At 45.9% G+C, this 20,606-nt stretch overlaps 1 protein-coding gene and 1 long non-coding RNA gene across 2 annotated transcripts; one reads left to right on the forward strand and one right to left on the reverse strand.

The window, feature by feature from the left end:
- Positions 1 to 3,549: 3,549 nt before the first annotated feature.
- On the reverse strand, positions 3,550 to 18,808 carry ATMIN (ATM interactor). The gene is made up of 4 exons (XM_086688829.1): positions 18,450 to 18,808; positions 8,988 to 9,113; positions 8,006 to 8,205; positions 3,550 to 7,344 (listed from the first exon to the last, which is right to left on the reverse strand). Exons 1-4 carry the CDS (start codon positions 18,780 to 18,782, stop codon positions 5,532 to 5,534), a joined length of 2,472 nt encoding a protein of 823 aa, XP_086544955.1. The 5' UTR covers positions 18,783 to 18,808; the 3' UTR covers positions 3,550 to 5,531.
- Positions 7,341 to 14,795, forward strand: LOC147573350 (uncharacterized). The gene is made up of 3 exons (XR_015244659.1): positions 7,341 to 7,542; positions 13,858 to 13,938; positions 14,480 to 14,795. It is a non-coding gene; the product is annotated as an uncharacterized LOC147573350 (long non-coding RNA).
- Positions 18,809 to 20,606: the final 1,798 nt, after the last annotated feature.

A 20,606-nucleotide genomic window follows, 5' to 3' on the forward strand; every position in this document is an offset into this window, starting at 1 on the left:
GTCCAGTTCTTGTGCCATCTTGGTGCTGCATTTGGGGGGTACTGAGAAGCAAGGTGGGGAATCAACTGAGGGGCTCCTATGGCTGTGACCAAGGGCATATCAGGGCTATCCCCGGTACCGCAGGGAACACTCTCCCACTGTCTGCCAGGCCCGTGGCACCCTGGGGCCAGGAGACCCTCAGGGCCACGCTCTTGCCGTCCAGACTACTCGGCCCAGAGTTCTATTAGCCACACGAGGCAAGAATCCCCTTGAATTTACAAGGCACTGTTCTAAGAGTTCTAAGCCCCTTCTGGGTATCTGTCTCTTTATCCTGAGCAAATGCACGGGTGTCAAGGATCGCTTTCTCCCACAACCCAAGGAAAAACCAATCACCAGAGTGTGTTCAGTCAGGTCAATTCCCAGGTGTGGAATAGCTGGAGCCCTGGGTGGAAAATACCACATAAGGCAGGAAGAAGGGCTGGAGAATGCCATTCCTCCCTGTAAGCTGGAAACAATTTCAGACACAGGACGTGGTGAAGATGAAGAGGTAATGTACGTAAAACGCCAACAGAGATACGTGATTTTTCTGAATGTATTGATCGAATCAAATACAAATAAGTGGGTCATTTCCCTTTAACGAATGACTGTCCTCTTAAAATTGTAGAGGGGTGCGTGGGTGGCTCAGGTGGTTAAGCGTTCGACTCTCCAGTTTGGCTCAGGTCGTGATCTCACAGTTTGTGGGTTCGAGCCGTGCCCTGCATTGGGCTCTGTGCTGACAGCACAGAGCCTGCTTGAGATTCTCTCTATCCTGCTCTCTCTCTCTGAAAATAAATAAACTTAAAAAAAAAAATTAATGCCATTGTTCAGAATTCCTTATGGATAAGCAGTACTCCTAACATCCACTGCTCATGCTAAATCAGTGTGACTATCAAGAGGCTGCCAATACCGTGGATACCACTCCTTACTAGCCCCCGGCAAAATGTGGCACATATATGTGAAAATAGTTCTTGTTCCCGATTTAGCTCAACCTACAGACATTTCTTCCCTGTGTATCTTTTCATAAGCAGAGAAATTGTTGGATTTTAAAACAATTTAAAACTTGAAAACATACTATAAGCCAGTCATATTTTCAGCACTACAGGATCATTACCAATTTTGTTTTAACGTGCATATGTTCTGAAGAAAACTAGAAATCAGACATTTAATTTGGGATAAACACCACTAGTTCTGATACTGTTCATGACTCTGGAGGCTTAGTTTCTGTGCCTATTCACCCAGCCCTCATGACTGATTTCTGTAATGTAACTTCAGGAAAATGGAATGTCAGAGAGCTACTTATTACGGTAGTTATTTAGAGATCACCAGGAAGGGAAGGATAAAAAGCTGTAAGCAAAAGCAGGAAGAAGATTCCAAGCTTGGAACAAGGTCTTAGTGACATTATACCATGCTAATAAGCTCAGGCCTTTATGCAAAAAAAAAAAAATAAAATAAAATAAAAAATAAAAATAAAAATAATAAAATAAAAAACCAAAACAAAAAAACCTTTGTTCACACTGAAATGACATGTATAGCTTTGAGAATGACAAAGTCACGAAGGAGATACATTTTCCTTTCAAAGGTTTTCGTTTTTTCAAATATTTGGCCATTTCACGATAAACTAAAAAAGAGTATCACTTATTCTGTTTCGTTGTTTCTTTTTTGTAGCGTCCTGACCTATAATATTAACCTGCTTTACAATCAAGTATCAAAAGTTAGTGGAAGGGGCCTTGGCAAAGTTTCTCCTATGCCAACCATCACTACTCTGTGGACTTAGAACAAAGTTACAAATGTGTGTATTTTGTTATTAGTAAGGCAATATAAAACACAGAGGTTTTTTCCTCAGGCTTGTTGAAACGAATGAATGACTATTGGTACTCTCAGAGTTCAAGTACTATAGACCATGCTTTTATTTACTCACATGGTTTGGACATTTGCTCCCTTCAAACGTGCATGGTTTTAAGTGCAGTGCAGGCGCTGGGGTGTCTCAGTCGGTTAAGGGACTGGCTTGATTACGGCTCAGGTCACGATCTCATGGTTCATGAGCGTGAGCCCCACGTTGGCCTCTCCGCTGACAGTGTGGAGCCTGCTTGGAATTCCCTCTGCCCCTTCCCTGCTCGTGCTCTCTCAAAATAGTAGTGTTAGTTCGAGAACACTCATAAACTGGGAATCCCCTTCATCTTTAGCCTGCCTCTCCTAATACGTAAGCTAATACCTCAGGGTGTCTGTTGAGAGTGTTCATACAATGGAAGGACCTCTTTGGATTTAAACGCGGCAAAACAAGGGTATTTAGTTGACTACCTTCTTGGCCATAAGAACATTACACTAGCCAACATCTTGCTGAAGAAACTAGAGGGAAATTCCTGTCATCTGACAGTCTTTTAGATGTTGGGAGTATGAAACCAAAAGACCGATCTGCTTTCCTAGCGACAGATCTGGTGACACTATAACGCACTTCCAAAGGGAACACACACACGTATATTGTGAAATGTAAGGAAACTAAAACTGCATAAACACTTGAGACTTCTTCATCCCTAAATCCCCAAATGTACAAGTTCCTCCTCTTCTTTTCTTTGAAAGCCTTTGGAAGACCAGTGTGAGAAGCACTGCTTTAAATATACCGGATAGTAAATGCTCCTTGGAGTCAATAGTAGATGGCAGGTTTTGGTGAGGTTTGGACTGGAATTAAGATAAACCATCTAAAACTGAGGACGTAAAGGGTGACACGAAAGTATCGCCCTGTCACTTGCCACTATTAATAAAACAATTCAACTTCACAACTAGACTGACATGCTTACATTTTCCTCTGATCAAAAGTAGCCTCAAGCCTTACTCAGCATCTTTCAGGTAAGTCCACAAAATTTTTCTATTTTCATTTCCCCTTTTTATCAAGGAATCAGAAACATACTGATCTGGCTTTTCACAAATCAGTGACTAAGCAAAGAACTACTCATGTTGTAACCCTCTCGTTTTTGCTCTTAAGCTAGCATTACATTATTTACAAAGATAAAAGGGACCCCATTATAAAATGGCCATGACTTGGGGGCACCCAGCTGGCTCAGTTGCTCGAGCGTCCCACTTCGGCTCAGGTCATGGTCTCGTGGTTTGTGAATTCAAGCCCCACGTCGGGCTTTCTGCTGTCAGCAAAGAGCCCGCTTCGGATCCTCTGTCCCCGCCCCCCGCCCCTCCCTCATTTGCACGCTCTCAAAAATAAACATTTAAAAAAAGTAAATAAAATAGTCACGAATTGGCAAATGCATGAATTGGGGGTAATTCCCTTCAAAATTCTCCAACAAATGAAATCCTAAGGTATATAGCTTTTCTCAAATAAAAACTCTACATCATAATAGAAAGTTTGGTAATGGAGTGTCTACGAGGAAAATTAGTATATTGTCGTTAACAAAGGTAAAACAGTAATGAACATAACTAGGCACAACCATTTGATCCTGTGACTATCGGAAGCTAAGGGGTCTGTGAAATGTCAAGACAACAAAATAGGTCACATTATGAGTATGTCAAAGAATTCACACAAAAAAAGGTAGAATTCTCACTTCTTCTTTAATCACAGGATTTCATTTTTTACGAATAATCATAGGACAATTCAGGTAACTAAGGTTTGGGAGGGAAACAGTTCTTACTTTACATGAAGAACTACGACATGCTCCAAATTTCTGTAAGTAACTCTACTGGCTGAATTAACAAACATTTCCACACAGACAAAAAAAAAAAAACAAACACATTTTTTTTTTTTAAAGCCAAAGATCACTGCATTTGTATTTACAAAAAGCCATAAACGAACATGCATTTCTCCCTGACTAGGAGAACTTAAATAAATGTTTGAACATTAAGGCAGTGACAGTTCTAAAACATAATGAAATTCTAAGTTAAGGCTTTATGTCTGTTTTGAAACCCATATTCATAGGCCACTGTGACCACAGCAAACTTTTATCTATCAGGTTAGGTTCATCCGTCCTGGATAAGTTATTGATTCACTACCAACTATTCTATGGGATAGGAATTAATACTAATATCATCCATTTAATGAGTTATTAGTCTACTCCTTAGGTTTTATTTTGAGGGTTTAGTCTTCAGCAGCATAAGCATGTGCCACAGAAGGAACTTTTTTTTTTTTTTTTTTTTAAATAAACTTAGAAAACTTAGGGGCTGCACCGATTTTTCCTTGACTGAAAGTTGGCCAACAACCAAGAATTCCTGATTTCCTGAAGAGAGAAAACCTCCAGAGCATATCTGGCCATGCTCCCATCTAAAAACGTGGATGTTCTTGATTACTGAAGTAGTTGGTCTTCAAATTCTTTGAAGACTGGTATTGCTGTCTAAATAAAGCAACAAAATGTGGAATCCCATAGTGCGGGTGGATCTGTTCTGTACTTCTTATCCTCAAGGCACAAATACTACCCTTGCTGGGCCAATGTCTTTCCTTACTCCAGGAAAAGATGAGAGGTGGATGAAGATTCACTTGAGAATAATTGATTGCACTCTTGCCCTATTCAAGCTTACACAAAGTACGGAGATTTAGGGGGGAATGGCCTCTTCGCTCTCCATTATTGTTTTTCTTAACATTTAGACACAACTCAGATCCAGCCTGTGGGTCCACTTTGAGAAGCAGCTCTGGAGCCCCCGCCTCGCCTACTGGGGAGAGCAGCAGGGGTGTTCACAGGGCACACTCCAGGATGAGCTAACTGGGCACGATTCTGCAACGCGGCGTTTCCGCGGCTGGGATGACGGACGGTCACTTCGACCAGAAGGATCACTATTTACACTGAGGGCTGGCCGCTACTCCTTGAAGCAGCAATTGTACAGAAACGCGTCTTGTGAGGAAAGTACAGTACACTGACGTTGGGATCACTCCTAGTTTGTGCGGAGGAAGAATAAGCATTGGTTACCTGAAGACGGTCTCAAAAGCTAAAGCTGGCTGTAGTTTTCCTTTGTCTCCAAGTCAGAGAAAAAGGGAGAGGTCAAAGCAGAGGAAGCTGCAGGCGGCAGGAGCCCCACGCCATCTAAGCACTCGTGCCCAAATCTGCTGCGTGGCGTCCGAGTTCTTTAGATTTACTCTCAGGAAACAGGAATTTCTCTCCAACACCGTCAGATGTTTTAGGTGCAATTTAAGTCAAGCGAGTCACATTTCAACTGAAATGTTTTGCAGATCTGAAAAGTCTGTACCCTAGTACCTGGTAAGCTTGGCTTCAGCTAAGTGCTAGATGGGTTTTACAGGTGTGAGACACTCTTGTTCTTTTAAGATGGGACAACTAACTGTGAGAGGGCAAATGGAGGCAACACAGAAACAATCATTTTTAGATCAACATCTTAACGCTTTATAATACACTCACATTTATACACAAATTTCATGTTTACAAGTACAAAAGGCAAAGAACCTCCAAGGACCCAAGTAAACGCATCAGGAACTACATTCAACGGCGTTAACACTGTTGTCATACCCTCCATTCGCTGAACCCGGAAGGAAACTGTAAAGGCCGACCCGCGCACAGACTTCACGTTTAGAAGTTGGAGACCGTGTGTGGTTCTGCACACGTCTGGGTTTCTACAGAGCTGAACTGAGATTCCATTGTGTTCCAGGCCAAATCGGCCAGAAGAAAGTCGTCCATTGCGGTTTGCGTTTCGTTGCTGGTGAAGAACAAACTGCCCAGGGTCTCAAAGCCAGAATTCATGGTCTGTGTTTCTGTGCTGTTCAACTGAACTTTACTCTCTACGGCAGGTATGCTTTTAGCAGCGGACATTCCTTCGGTTTGGGTCTCTGTGTCAGACGAATCCGTACTCATGGAAAAGCTGGAGTGTTTCAGAATACTTCCCAGAGGCAGATGGGGGCCACTGTCTAAGAAGAAGTTTAGGTCTGTCTGTGTCTGCGTGTCAAACATTTCAAGGCCTAAGAAGTTCGAATTTCCCCTACAGCTATAGGACTGGGCAGAGGTGTCCGCAAGGAAGAAGTCAGTTTGGGTCTCTATGTCCAGAGATTCCAAGACTGGCTCAGTGGCCATGGTGTTAAGCTCACTCTCTTCAGTTTGAGTTTGGATATTTGAGGCGGAAAAGAACTCCTCGATATCAAAATCGATTGCGGGATTCTGGGCTGGGCCAGATGGGAGCTGGGTGTCAGGTCCAGTATTCGGGTCAGACAAAAGACTACGACTGTCCAGTGTCTGACCAGGCAGGTTACTTGACAAGATGTTTTCTAAATCACTTAATAAATCCATAGTCTGGGTCTGATTGTCCGTCATGTTCTGTGAAGGAAGCATACTGTGCTGTGCGCCGAAGTTTATAATCGGTGCAGATTTCTCAATATCTTGATTTAAAGTCTTAGGGTGGTTCTGAGGTAACAAACCATGAGTGACAGTCCCTGCTACTAGGCTGCTGCTTATGATATTGTCTGTGGAAACACCGTAGGACGAATGGACGCTCTCAAAAATGTCTCCACACGTTACAGCTTGGTCCATCTGGACTCGGCCGTCTGTCAGACTCTGCATCCCGCTGGTCTGGGTTTCTCTGGAGATCCCACCTGGCTGGTAACAGGCATCTGCGAACGTGTCAGTCTGAGCGGCTATGGAAGAGGTTACCTTAGAACCGGGTAAGAATGTCTGAGTGTGAACACTAATGGGAAGGGAGACTTGGGAACCAAACGTCAAATCCGTTTGAGAACAGGAAGATACGGAGGAATCAGGGCTGGCCCACTGGGAGGAAGGTATGAAGTGCTGTGTGGCGTAAGACAGGTCCGTCTGCACGTTGATTGAAGAAATGCCATTCTTCTGACATGTGTTTCCTAGTTCTTGTAAAGGATTAGACAGGCTCTTGCCCAAGTTCACCTGAACACCTGTACTAACTGGCTCCAGAGCAACAGGATTCACAATTTTTGAAAGAGGGAGACTCTCCTTGAGACAGCCAGCCTCGGAATCTAGGCCGAGGATCAGGGTTCCGACCGACAAGGGCAGTATGTGCACAGCGCCCGGGGCGGAACCCTGATGATCCACGCCCAACACCACGGGCTGGGCCGAGGAGTCGGCTGTAGGCACAAAGACAGGCGTGGGAGAAAACTGCAGAACAGGAAGTTTCACCAGAGCCACTCTGGGCTTGGGTAAAAGCAACTTCTGAGGGCATCTTGGAGGTGTCGTAAGAGTCTGCTTTCCGGCAGTAGAGTTGCAAGAGTCTTCCAAAGTAGTGACTAGTTTTATTTCTGAGGTTTCTAGTTCTTGAGGGTCTGGTCTTGGAGCTGGCTGACTGCTCAATGACTCAGTGGTCTTACCGGACAGCTTCTGGCTGTGCAGGCAGGTTTCCATTTTCCTTTTCTTACTAGGTGGGTCCCTGAAAGCAATGACAGAGTGAAAAGAGAAAAATGAGTGTAAGCTGCAGCTGCTTCAACCCGGGGGCCGTCCCCTCAGCTGCTCACCAACACTGCTCCCCACACCCACGGCAGAGGCCAGACTTCACCCGGTGAAGAGGAGACCTCCCTCCACGACTCTCTAAGAACTCGGCCTGCTGTGGTGGCGGGCAGAGAAACACGTGAGTAGGGAAGGAGAAAGCGCATCCTTTTTTGGGTATACGTTCAAGTACTAGAACTCAGCTTAGCTTGGCTCTGGAAGCATAAGGAAGCGAACAGATTATATAATGCAACCTTTACTGTTCCTAAAGTAGGAAGCTATTACTCCAAATATAAAGTTGACCTTTAAAATGAGGTACAGTTTTATGGTAAAACTGAACTCAACAATCTAACATCCCTCTGATAGAAATGCTGGAAGTTGATATTTTTTAACCGGGAAGGAATAAGGAAGAACCGGGTTAGGCGGATGCAGATCCTTTCCTAGTCCTGCCGAAAAGCTCTGCTTTCCCGAAAGTTCCCTTCGGCCACATCACGTCTTGTCTCCGTCCTTCCGCCTCTCTGCCCGCGACAGCGGCTCTCCAGAAGTTTCACCTGAAACTCTTCCCACAGCCACTGACTTGCGGACCGGCACTTCTTCCCCTTTACCTGTGCTCTGCGGGGATCTCGTGGCCAGTTCGGTAGATGTGGGACTGTAAGGCGGTCCTGCTGGCATAGGGACAGCCGCACGTGCACTGGAAGGTCTTGCCACAATCCTCGGCGTGCCTTTTCAAGTCCCACTCGGTGCCGTAGGAGTTGCTGCACTTACTACACTTATGCTTCTTTTCGGCGTGCATTTTCATAAAGTGCTGGGGAGAACACAGAGGGGGGAGAGTGGGCAACCGCAAGCGCTCAAACATTTCAGACGCGACCCGCACGCCCGAATTAGCGCTGACCTCACAGGACAGACCTCAGCCGGTCTGCGCCAGGAGAACGGAGAAGCGGGAAGGCTGCGGTCTGTCACGCGCCTCTTCTCCTAGTCACTCCTGCTCTGGGAAAAGTGGGAGACGGTTTGGCAAAAACTTCCTGGGACCACCGTTTAGGGGTTCCAGACGAGTGCCGCAGGCGGGGGGGGGGGGTCTGCCACGCGTTCCTCGGGACCCTCCAGCAGACGCTTGGGGAAGGCTCGCAGCCGCCAGGCTCTGCCAGTCCTAAGGCCCCTCTGTCCCCACTCGCCGGGCCCCCTCCCGAAGGTGGCTGCTGCTGGAACTCTCTGCCTGACCTCCGCAGCTACATCTCCCTCAGGAGACCATTTCCTACGTGCCTTTGCGCCTCTGGCCTCAGAGGCACCCGGGGTCACACAAGACAGCTGGACACACATTTCTCATTTGCTGAGGAAGCAGTCTTCTGGTCTCTCCTCCAAACCCACTCCCGGACATCTTCACCTCCACAACAAGCTACGTCTCCTCCACTCGCGGTACGCCCACTCACGCTTCCCCCGCCAGGGAGACTCTTGGGCGGCCGGCTATTCCCACAAGCAGCTCTCTCCCAGAGTTCTCCAGTTACATTTGGAAAGAGATTGGATTGCACGCCAGGTTTACGTCACCTGCGCCTCATCCTCAGAGAAGTACACTTAAGACAAGTAAAATACCTGTTTTACGAGAGAAAATTGAGAAAATGGTCTGTCAGGGCCTCTGGGGCATCCTTCAATTGGACAACAGTAGAATTTCGGTACGGTTTTCAAATCTTTCCTTATTGTTGGATTTACTATGCCGTCCTGCAAAAGAAAAAGTTACTTTGAGCGCTTATTTTCAAAAGAATCCAATAGAACTGGCTGGGAGCAGAAACAAAAAATGACTTTTTCTTGGGGATCTTTTAAGGGTTAATAACGCTCTAAATTGGATCGTGGTGCTCGTGGCACAACCACGTGAATCTACTAAGTAACTAGATTATTCACTTAAAATAAGTAAATGGTGAACAAACTGTAGCTCAATAAATCTGTTAAATTTTTTCCTTAAGTTTATTTATTTTGGGAGAGAAAGAGAGAGAATCCCAAGCAGGCTCCGAGCTGTCAGTACTAAGCCTAATGTATAGCTTGATCCCATGAACAGAACCGTGAGATCATGACCTGAGCTGAAATCAAGATTTGGATGCTTAACCTTACTGAACCACCCAGCTGCCCCTGTTAAAAATTTTCAAAACAAAAACCTATGTTGTTTAAAAATCTTCTATCCGTTCCTTTAGAACGCTTCCTTCTAAACTCAACATCTCTCTCCTTAAAGCCAGGCTCTCTGTTCGTAAGTGTATATTCACAGTTTCTGAGGCTCAAGATTTTGGTATCATCCCTAATTCTTCCCTTCCCTTTCATCCCACCCTCAATTAGTGGGAGCCCCCGAAAAAACCTCCTTTGATTGTGGTCTAGGCCTTCCCAACAGCATCCTGACTTTCTCTGGTCATCACGCTGCCCCCTGAAGTAGCTGAAGCTAGCTGACACAACTTTTTATACAACAGCTTGAACACAGGCACTGTACTATGTGTGAAATTTAATAACCATTTTAATCATCTGTACTATTAGAGCTTTTGTTACTGCGTCAGGCACTGTTCTAAGCACTTTATATACATCATGTCGTCCTAATAATCCTTTGTTATTAAGTACGTGATTAACTTTTTGGCTGGGAGTTTAAAATAACTGGGGACTTCATTTAAATTGAAGCGTTCTGTCTCGGTGCCCTTGATGAGCCCACATACCACAGGTGTAAGGTACCCATGACCTCCAGTGTAATTCCTGTCTGGCCCTAAAGGAAGGGGATGGTGGTGGCAGTGGCGGGGGTAGGGGTGGGGAAGGACCTCTCTATAGGTCACTGGAAACAACAGGACTCACGGGTACAAGAGCACCTGGCTCTGGGGGTCCCAAAGAGATCAGGTCGGGCCCCTTGCCGCTAACAAAATCCACAGGCAGAGAGCCAAGTGGTGGAGAAACCAGAAAGGGATTTATTTCAGTGAGGCCAGAACTGGGAAGACAGTGGACTAGTGTCTCAAAGACTGTCTCCAAAGTGCTGAACATACTTCCAGGTTTATGTAAGGAAAATGTGAGACAAAGGTACGTGCGGGTGGGCAGTGAAGGTCAGGTTGATCACTGTCCTGGGGTCAGTCATGTGGGGGACTTACTGGTGTGAAGGCAGTCCCTGTTGCTAGGGTCCCCGTCTTGGGATGCTATGCCTGCTGGGTCTTGTGCCCGGGTGAAGAGATAAGCTGGAAAGAACTTAATCACTTAAACACTACAGACTGAGGTCAAAGTGGAGGCGGTCGAAGTCCTCATTCACTTGGGCCTCACATGCTGCTGCAGCACACAGATACTCTGCTTATCTAGTGTTCTGATGAGAAAGGACTCATACTTGTGGAACATGTCCACTTCCTTCTCTCCCATCCACATTTCGGGAGAAGGGAGGAATGAATAACCATGTGGCTAAGACTCCTCTTTGCCTTCCCAGTGGATCCCAAGAGGAGCACGTTGATCTTGTTCAGTCTGTGTCCACTCATTTAGAGGAGAAAAGAAGCTATTTTTGTTTTATTTATCAATAACATAATTTATCTTTCCATATTAAATTCAATTCATTCTCCATGTCTTCCACACTGGTCCATCCTTTTATAATCCTACTGTACTGTCTAGACATTTATATGCATTTGGGTTAAATGGTCCCTTAAATAGTTTTCCTTTGTTTTCTAATTTGGTAGCAGATTTGATATTCCAAAAACTTGTTTGTATCTATCACCTGTAGGTGTGTTATACCTCCAATCTCCAATTACAGACGTATCTTTTTCTGTTCCCTTTTCATACACCACCCTACTCAGACTCCTAATATTCTCACTTCCAACTGCACTTTCTATGAAGGCCCAATTTGTCCTATATCCCCCTGGCTCCCTTCAGGCAGAATGCAATGGTAGAAAAAGCCATTTGGCATTGAAAGCCCAGTATATCATTTTTACCAGCAATTAGGGGCGTGGCCTTGGACAGGGGATTTAACCTCTCTGAACCAGTTTACTCCTTTTTAAGACAGACACTATAGTTAACTCTCAGGATTATCTTGTACTAGATTAGCATAAAGCCTAGGCCAGATCACATTCTCAATAAGTAACATTCCCTTGTTCTGCTTACCACCCAGATCTAGGGACCTATTTCTTGTTTGAATTCCAAGATAGTAACTAACTTAAGCTATCTTAAATACCATCCTTTTCTTCTAGAGTTCCTGTCTCCCTAACTAAATTGCTCTCTTTTTTTATAGTTTATTTTTTGAGAGACAGCAGGGGAGGGGCAGAGAGAGAGAGGGAGAGAGAGAATCCCAAGCAGGCTCCACAATGTAAACGCAGAGCCTGACTTGGGGCTCGAACTCAACAACTGTGAGATTGTGACCTCAGCAGGGATTAAGAGTCAGCCGCTTAACAGACCGCGTGACCCAGGCGCCCCTCCCCAACTAAATTTCTTAAGGGCAGAAACTATTTTGTACACCACCTCCTACTGCCTTAATGCTTAAAGAAGAGAGCAAGTGCATGCTAAATGCAGAGCATTTTTAGAAAGGCAGTCCAGGGTAGGACAGGTTTTCAACCCTGGGGGGGCCTCTGAAAAATCACGAGATTCAAAAAAATATTTCTGCCTGGTTCCAACTCCAGGTATTCTTATATAATTAGTTTGGCGTGCAGATTAGGGATCTATCTATCTACCTATCTAATGTTTTACTTCATTCATTCATTCATTCATTCATTCATTCATTCATTCATGAGAGAGACTGTGTGCACGCAAGCAGGGGAGGGGGAGGGAGGAAAAGAGAGAACTTAAGCAGGCTCTGTGAGGAGCATGGAGCCTGATGTGGGGCTCGATCCTACAACCCTGGGATCATGACCCGAGCCGAAATCAAGAGTCAAATGCTCAACGGACTGAGCCACCCAGGCACCCAGGGATCCATATTTGGTTTTTAAATCTTCCCATATGATCCCAAAGTGCAACCTAGCTTAAGAACCTCGGGTGTCGTGGTTAAGCCCACGGGTTCTGGAATATTGACTGCCATGGTTTGAATTCTCTACCTTGTCACTTTCCTGTGACCTTGAGAAAATGAAGGTTTCCTTATCTGTAAAGTAGGCATAATAGGGTTTAGAACAGTGCTTATCACATGATCAATTAGTTATTATTGCTGAGTTCTTTGCTGTGGAGAGTTGTGTTTCTTCTTTCGGCTTTTGCCAACTTAATGCCAATGACCTAATCTAAACCAGTACTTTACATTAAATATTGTACCTGTGAAAGTATGGCTGAAAGGCTCTTTTGTTAGAACACTGGCATCTGGCAGCTTTAATGACAACTGATGTCATGTCTCATCACCAAACTCATCCCATTCACCAATTCATCTAGTGTTTTATTTTGTGTTTTTAACGGAATACTTTCAATTAACTTATATTTTTTCCACCTAGTGTTATCAGCAAAAGAAAACGAAATGTGGGGAGAATATTAAGGAAGACTCAAAAATCCTTCATTCACCCGACCATCATCAAATTCCTCTTAGTGATATGCCAGGAAGATGGTCCCTTCCTATGCTCAGGCTGTCCAACGTTCCACAAAACTGCCTGCAGGGTCACTACAAAATTCATGCTCACTTCTAATACATACTCAATTCTGCTTAGCAATCCTTTTATTATCCCTTTTTAAACTCCCAATCATGTTCTCATATTCCTGTTCACTTTTTAAAAAATTAATGAACTTATTTTTTAGACAAGATTCAGGCTCACAGCAAAACGGAGTAGAAAGCACCACGAGTTTTCAGCTACCCCTACCTCCCCAAACACGTACAGCCTGTTCCACTATTAACTATTATTCCCCCATCAGAGTGGTACATTTATCACAATCAGTGAACCTACAATGACCTATTATTATTATTACCTAAAATCCAGAGTTTATATTAGAATTTATTCTTGCTGTTGTATATTCTACGGCTTTTGACAAATGTGTAATGACATGTATCCACTGTTACATTCTCAGAGTATTTTCACTGCCCTAAAAATCCTCTGTGCTACACTTATTGATAACTCTCTCCCCACTTTTAAAATTTATTTATTTTTTTAGAGAGGTAGTGAGTGGGGGAGAGGGGCAGAGGGAAAGAGACAGAAAGAGAAAGAGAGCGAGAAAGAAAGAGAGAGAGAGAGAGAGCAAGAGACAGAGAGAGAGAGACAGAGAGAGAGAGACAGAGAGAGAATCTTAAGCAGGCTCCATGTTCAGTGCAGAGCCTAATGCGAGGCTTGGTCCCCCAACCCTGGGATGGTGACCTGGGCTGAAATCAAGAATCAGACGCTCAACCCACTGAGCTGTCCAGGGGTCCCAACCCTCTTCCCCTTAAACCCATCCTGACGACCACTAATCTTATTTGCCCTCTTCAAGAATGTTGTATGGTGGGAATGATACGGTATGCAGCCTTCTCGGATTGGCTTCTTTGTTTAGTCCACACATATATCTAAATTTCCTCCATGTCTTTTCACAGCTGGATCGCTCACTTCTTTTTAGTGCTGAAGAATACGCCATCCTCTGGAGGTTCCACAGTTCATTTTCCACTCACCGACTAGTAAGCATCTGGGTTGCTTCCAAGTGCTGGCAATTACTTTTCTTGACAGGTCTTCTACCATCTCCCTCCCTTTCCTTTCTCGCTGCCATCACCGTTAGTTGATGTCGCCCTGACTCGCGGTGTGCACTTTTATCACTGACCTCCCAACTAACTTCTAGAACCTCAATCTTTTTCATTCACAGTTTGCCAGATTCATTTTTCTACACTACAGCTCTGATTATGTCATTACCTCACTCCGACATTTCTGGTGACACCCAAATCTTCCCGAGTCTGAATTTCTCTCACTTGAGACATTCAAAGTCCCTTACTATATAGCTTTGCATTACCCCTCTCTTCTGTCATTTACCTCTTTCTGCTTTTTACCCGTCTTATCCAGTGCGGCTACTTAAAATCTTCCAAACTTTTCAAGGGGAGGAAAGTTTTTGTATGTTCGGTTGCATGTGAGAATGCTTTGAACGGAGTTAACAGTCCAGAAAAACCTGGAGCGTTATACTGACTCTGTTCAAGAGGCCATCTAAGCCAAATCTGTATCATGCACCAGGATGAAACACTACAGAGAGCCGCACTAGGATACCTGCAACCCCCAATGCCTTTTTACAGGCACAGCAACAATGTGATACAGTTTTCCTGCTTTCTGAGGGCCAACCCCTCAACCCTCCCCATCGCCACCTCTCCACCCAGCTCCTGGGCTTTCTTCCCATTCCAGCCCGAGACAGAAAGCTCAAAGGGTAGGAGGGCTGAGATGAGAATGGGGAAGATGAGAAATGGTGATGGCACAATACCACATGAACTGCAGTGACAAAGTGACGTTTTGTTCTGGCATTCTCTATATATGTTCAAGAACAAAATTCACCAGACTCTTTGTGATTTATCTTTTTTGTGTTCTTCCTTTTTTGGGTAAATGTTACATACAAAGTATTTGAAAGTAAAAAAAAAAAAAAAAAAATTTGAAAAATGTTAATGAAACACTTTACGTAAAGAATTTGAAAAAAGAAAAACTTTGAGATGAAACAATCAAAAAATAAGATGGAAAAAAGTAAACAAACAGAAGAAGTGAAAAGGAGGAGGAAGGAAACACTTCAAGGAGAAAGGGTAAAAGGAAAGGACTGTAAAAATAGTGGCAAAAATTGGGAAAAAGAGGCAAAAGTATTCTAGCACCTCACTGCCTTCAAAGAAAGCATCCAAGGAAACAGTTTGCTCTCTTGTCCTCCTATTGTAAACTTAAAATTGGAAGTCTTTGTACAGTATAGTCTATAGAGCAACTTGGAACCTTTCCTTCCCTTTGCTATAAAAAAAAAACACAAAAAACAAAACAAAACAAAAAAACCTTCCTGGCAAATCGTTCAAAGCAAATCTTGCACTGAACATAATACAAAATCCTTGAAGTCATGCTTTAAAAAGATAAACGCTGCTGGGTAAGAAAATCTTCAAGGGCCCTCCTGTCCCCTTCATTGCTTTCCAACACAAGGAATAAAAGAATCTCTAACAATTGAGAAATGCCCATTTAGTACTCTTCCTTTCCCGCAAAGCCCCAGCTTTCATTCCCCAAGGATAACCCTGTATGCAAGGCTGGACAGGGTCTTTCCAATTTCTTCCAGCAGATGGAATATAGACATAGGTCATAAGAACCCACATAACACCAAAAAGCAGCACGTCCTTACATCAATCCCCATCTTTACCCATCACCCTTCAGAAGCGCTCGTTAATTATTTACATTAAGAAGGGAGTTATTTGGTTGGGTGCAGGGTATCTTGTGAAGAAATTCTAAAAGAAAATAAGAAGCATACAGCAACAGATGGGGAAGGGAATAGAAGATTATCAAAATCTAGAAAAAAAAAAACACTAAGAAAGAACTAGAATTATGCAAGTAGCTGTAACCAAGAGAATGTGAAGGAAACTTTCCACGGACTATTATGCAAACCCACCAAGCGGATACACTCAGACCACCTTTAGGGCGGAAAGTAGGCACACCCACTTGACGGACACTGGAGTCTCTCCAAATGGCTTTCAAAACCACAGGGATCTCCCAGTCAGCTCACGTCCCTGGGCCTCCCCTCCTCCCTCCCTCCTTCTAATACTCTGACAAGTGTCAAGAGTGATGTTTGAACTCAAGAGCCTTCTTCTACTCAGGATGCAGAGCAAGGGTAAGATTCACCACACTGGGGCTGGGGCACCCTCGTACAGATGCGGCTGTTCTGTCCTACAGGTTGCCTTCGTGAGAGAACGAACCCCTTTCCCCCAGTACAGCAGATGCTCGGGGGTTGCTGGGTGCTATGGTTAGAAAGGCGGAACAAGGCAGCAGAGTGAGCCTCTTTGATGAGGGGGCGGGGCGGGGAGAGATGGTTCTGGGTGAGATTTCTTTAATTCCTGCTGAAACAGGTGTCCCTCCTGACCTATGAAGGAAACTCAGCAGAGACCATTTTTCCCTTCAACATTTCTAGTTTGGAAAGGGATCTTGAGTTCACTGTGCTGTCTTCAGACAAGAGACATCCGGAAAGTGCCTTGAAAGTGGGAGAGTGACCTCACGCAGCAGAAGCAGCAAGGGAAGATACGGCTGCTTTGACAGATCCAAGTAGAGATTTGACTATCAAAATCTGTATGTGCCTCAAACATACTCCTTAAGCCTGTTATATTTTGTATTTTGTACGTTGTGTTATACATCACATATGGGTGGCTATGTTTTGTGTATGTACTGGTATCTTCAGAATTCCTAAACGTCACGTGTTTTAAAAACATAATTAGAAATAAACCTGCTATATGCTATCAAACTAGTCCTGGAGAGTAAACGCTCTTTATGCTTCACCAAGTCTAGAGAAGTAGAGAGCTGCAGACAGCAATTCCAGAGAAAAGAACAATAAAACTGTTGACAAGTGCTTGTTAGAGTGATATTCAGGCCAACACGGGAGGGTCCTGGTCGGACCGGTGGCTTCTCTTGTACTCCAGACGTAATGCGACTCGGCTGTCGATCGCTGAGGACACGACTCTAACGGCGGGTGACGGCTGTCCTATACGAGCTCAGGGAACCAAGCTGACGCAGAATTCCTAGCAATACACAGTTCACCCACTGAAGTGAAAATACGAAGACAAGGAAGGATTTCGGTAAAATTTCGTGCGAAACAGAAAACACAGGACTGAGGACCACTCCCAAAGACCACTGAAGAGTCACTACACTCGAGTCCTGGAAGAAACCCCAAACCATTCTGAGGGCCTCCAGGGTCCACCCAGGAAAAGTAGGTGGACCCTGGAGGCCCTCAGAATGGTTTGGGGTTTCTTCCAGGACCCGAGTGTAGTGACTCTTCAGATGGCTCCCCCATCTTCCCAGGAAAACGATGGTGCTAGACGGGGATTGCCTCTCCTGGGCCACACGTCTGCCCGACTAGGGACTATAGCCTCAAACCTGCTGCTCATTCAATTCTCATCAGAGGCCCGACGCTAAGGAAGTTTCCAAGGACGATGCACCTGAAGGACAGACAGACAGGGACGTGCAACACGCCAGGTAATTCAAACTTACTCCCGAGTGAATCCAGACCATCAAAAGCTACATATTCACCAAACTTTGCTTTGAGTGTCATGCTGTGTAACTATGTCGCTGTTGGCATGGAACGAAGTGAGCGAGAGGTGGTGGGAAGAAACCTCCTACTGTAGTGACAGAGAAATTATAACTTGAAAGGCCTAGGGTGCGGCCGGACATCTGGATTTTCCATAAATTTTCCGCATCCGTGCACTAAAGGTTAAAACGCACTGCCCCATTTTACAGACGGTGGAGGCGATGTTCAGACTACTGTCAGGTTGACGTACGGGTTCCCTCTTAAAGAAGATCTGCGGGGAGAAATTTCCCTTAGGTCTCGGTCCAGAGCCACCCCGATTCTACCAATACCGTGAAACTCGTAACTGGCGGTGCGTCGAGGCAAATCTGCAGCTCCCTCCTAAACACCGGGCAGAACCCGAAGGCCCGAGGGAGGCATTGTGGGTGTGGTGGAAAGAACTCGGGCTTTCGAAGCAGAGACGGGGTTTAAATCCCAGCTCTCGTCCGGCTGCGCAACCTGTTTCTCATCAAGAGGCGGGGGATGACGGTCCGGGCCTCACGAAGTTGCGGAGGACCACGGAGGTGCGGGGGTCCAGTGGCCGGGCCGCCAAGCCCGAGGCCGGCAGTCCCGGCACGTCCGAGCCCGGCAGCGGAGCCACATGACACAGTGTTTTCCGACTGCGCGTTCCTGCGTGCTAGCTCCCACTCTGCCCCGCCGGGACTCCCTGGCCGGTTTGGCCCGTTCTGGGGCTGGATGCCCGCCGGCCGGGCTGCGCACACGCGCGCGCGCGCGCGCACACACACACACACACACACACACACACACACACACACATATACACACACCCCGCCGGCCGGGCTGCGCACACACACGCGAGCGCGCGCACACACACACACAGACACACCGCAATCCCCGCCGCCGGCCGCACCGCCCTGCGCGCCCGAGCGCCAGGCCCCGGGAGGCGTCGTTCCGCGGCGGGCTCACCTGCAGGCGGTGGCTCTTGACCAGGTGCATGTTGAGCGCCGGGCTGTTGGGCAGGATCTTGCCGCAGCCGCGCACGGTGCACAGGATGTTGGTCCGCACGGCCCGGGACAGCTCGCTCACCGACGGCTGGATCAGCTCCCGGGCCGGAGGCGCCGGACCCGCGGGCTGCTGCCTCGCCGCCGCGGGTCGCGGCCGGCTGCCCTTCAGTCGCCCGGGAGGCCCCCACGGGCCCGAGGCGGCGGCGGCGGCTCCCCTCGCGGCCGTCGGGACGGTCGGGGCGCCCGAGGCCAGAGCCGCGGACCCCGCCGCCGCCGCCGCCTCAGAGGCCGCCATGGCTGCCGCACGGCAGAAGGGCCTCGCCAGCAGGCCCCGCCTCCCGCCGCAGCCACTTCCGGCAGGGGGCGGGGCCTCCAGCCTCATTAGCATCCGGCGGGGCCGGGACTGCCGCGGCGCCCCCTGCGGGCCGTGGAGGGCGCGTCGGCTGAGGCGGGAGGGTTACAAAATTTCACCCGGGTCCCTTGCGAACGCATCGAAGGGGTTGGTCCCACTGACTGGTTCTTCACCTTCCCAGAAACTTAACCTTGGGCAATAATTGTATGGAAGACAAATCAGTATAGTGTGTTCAGGAACTTTATTTCCCAAAGATTAGAAACAACCCAAATATTAGCCAATAGTATGTTAATTACATCTATTGTCTGTTGAGGACTTACCATGCGCTAGACATTTTGTATCTCATTTTGTCCTCGCAATAGGTGTAGCGGGTATGTACTATAAGCTTCCCCCAATTTTCAGAGAAGTAACTAGCCATAGGTCACATTATACAAATTAATTGCTAATAACTGAGTTAATCATTTTAAGAGAGGGTGGATTTATATGCCTGTATCTTAAGCGCTGAAATTTGATTACTATTTGGGAAACAGTATAGTTCAGGGCAGGGTTCCAAAACCTAAGTACCTAGAAGGGCTAGCTGGACCACATAAATGAACACACATGAGACCAGGTCTAAGTAGAAGAGAGAAATGAGGACTGCAGACACATGGAAAAAAACATCCTTTGTTTAAAGGGGGCAGCTGCCACTCATGTGTGGTATCACTAGATGTATTTTTCAATGTTTTTACGTGAAAATTTCCAATCTATATACCAGCAGCTGTGCTAGCTTTCTATTGCTACAGGTACAAATTGCCACAATTTTAGTGGCTTAAAACGGCATGGATTTGTTATTTTATAGTTCTGTATGTCAGAAGTCTGACAGGAGTATGAGGCTAAGCTCGAGGTGTGGGCAGGGCTGCATTTCTTCTGGAGACTCTACGGAAGAATGCGTTTACTTGCCTTGTCCAGCTTCTCAGAGTCAGTAATGGTGAGTTGAGTCTTTATCACATCACGAACTTCTCCCTCTGCTCTCTCCTGTTCCTCTTCCACTTTTGAGGACCTTTGTGATCACAGTGGGTCCATTTAGGAAATCCAGACTAATCTCCCCTTTGTAAAGTCCCTTTGCCTTGTAAGGTGATACATATTTACAGATTCCAGGAATTAGGATGTGGACATCTTTGAGGGGAGGGCATTATTTTGCCCATCATAGAAGCTAATTCTGATTTTAAAAGTACTGTGGGACCAAAAAAAAACCCCGCATCTATGTGTGTGGGATAGCATCCACAGGCTATTGTTTCTTTCGGCATGGGGTCTCAGAGTCCAATTGCCTCGGGTTATTGTGGGTACAGCCACTTACTAGCCTAAGAGCTGGTATTCACTTCAGTAGAATTAGATTGGTAATTCTGCCTGACATATAGGATTGTTATGAAAATAAGATAATGCATATAAAATACTTAGCAGCGACCTAGTAAATATTCCATAAACGTTAGCTATTGAATTTTGCAGACTCTACCTAAAGCAAAATAAATTCCTTTGGCTGTAGCGGTCCTTGGGTCTGCATTTACCGCTCCATCTGTTCCTAAGACTGCATTTGAATGCAGTATGTGTCTCTGGATCGTCAAGTACATAACAGAAGTTCCAGTCCAAGACAGTGACATAAGAAATTGAACTCACCTCCTCCATGGAATTCACCAAATTATACCTAAAGAATAATTCCTCCTGAAGGAGAACAGAGGGCAGACTGAACACCAAGTACACAACAGATAAAGTTCCATGTATTCTCATTTC

The sequence above is a fragment of the Puma concolor genome, chromosome E2, assembly GCF_028749965.1.
Source record: "Puma concolor isolate L17-30 chromosome E2, mPumCon1.1.hap2, whole genome shotgun sequence".
In the NCBI taxonomy this organism is placed as follows: domain Eukaryota; kingdom Metazoa; phylum Chordata; class Mammalia; order Carnivora; family Felidae; genus Puma; species Puma concolor.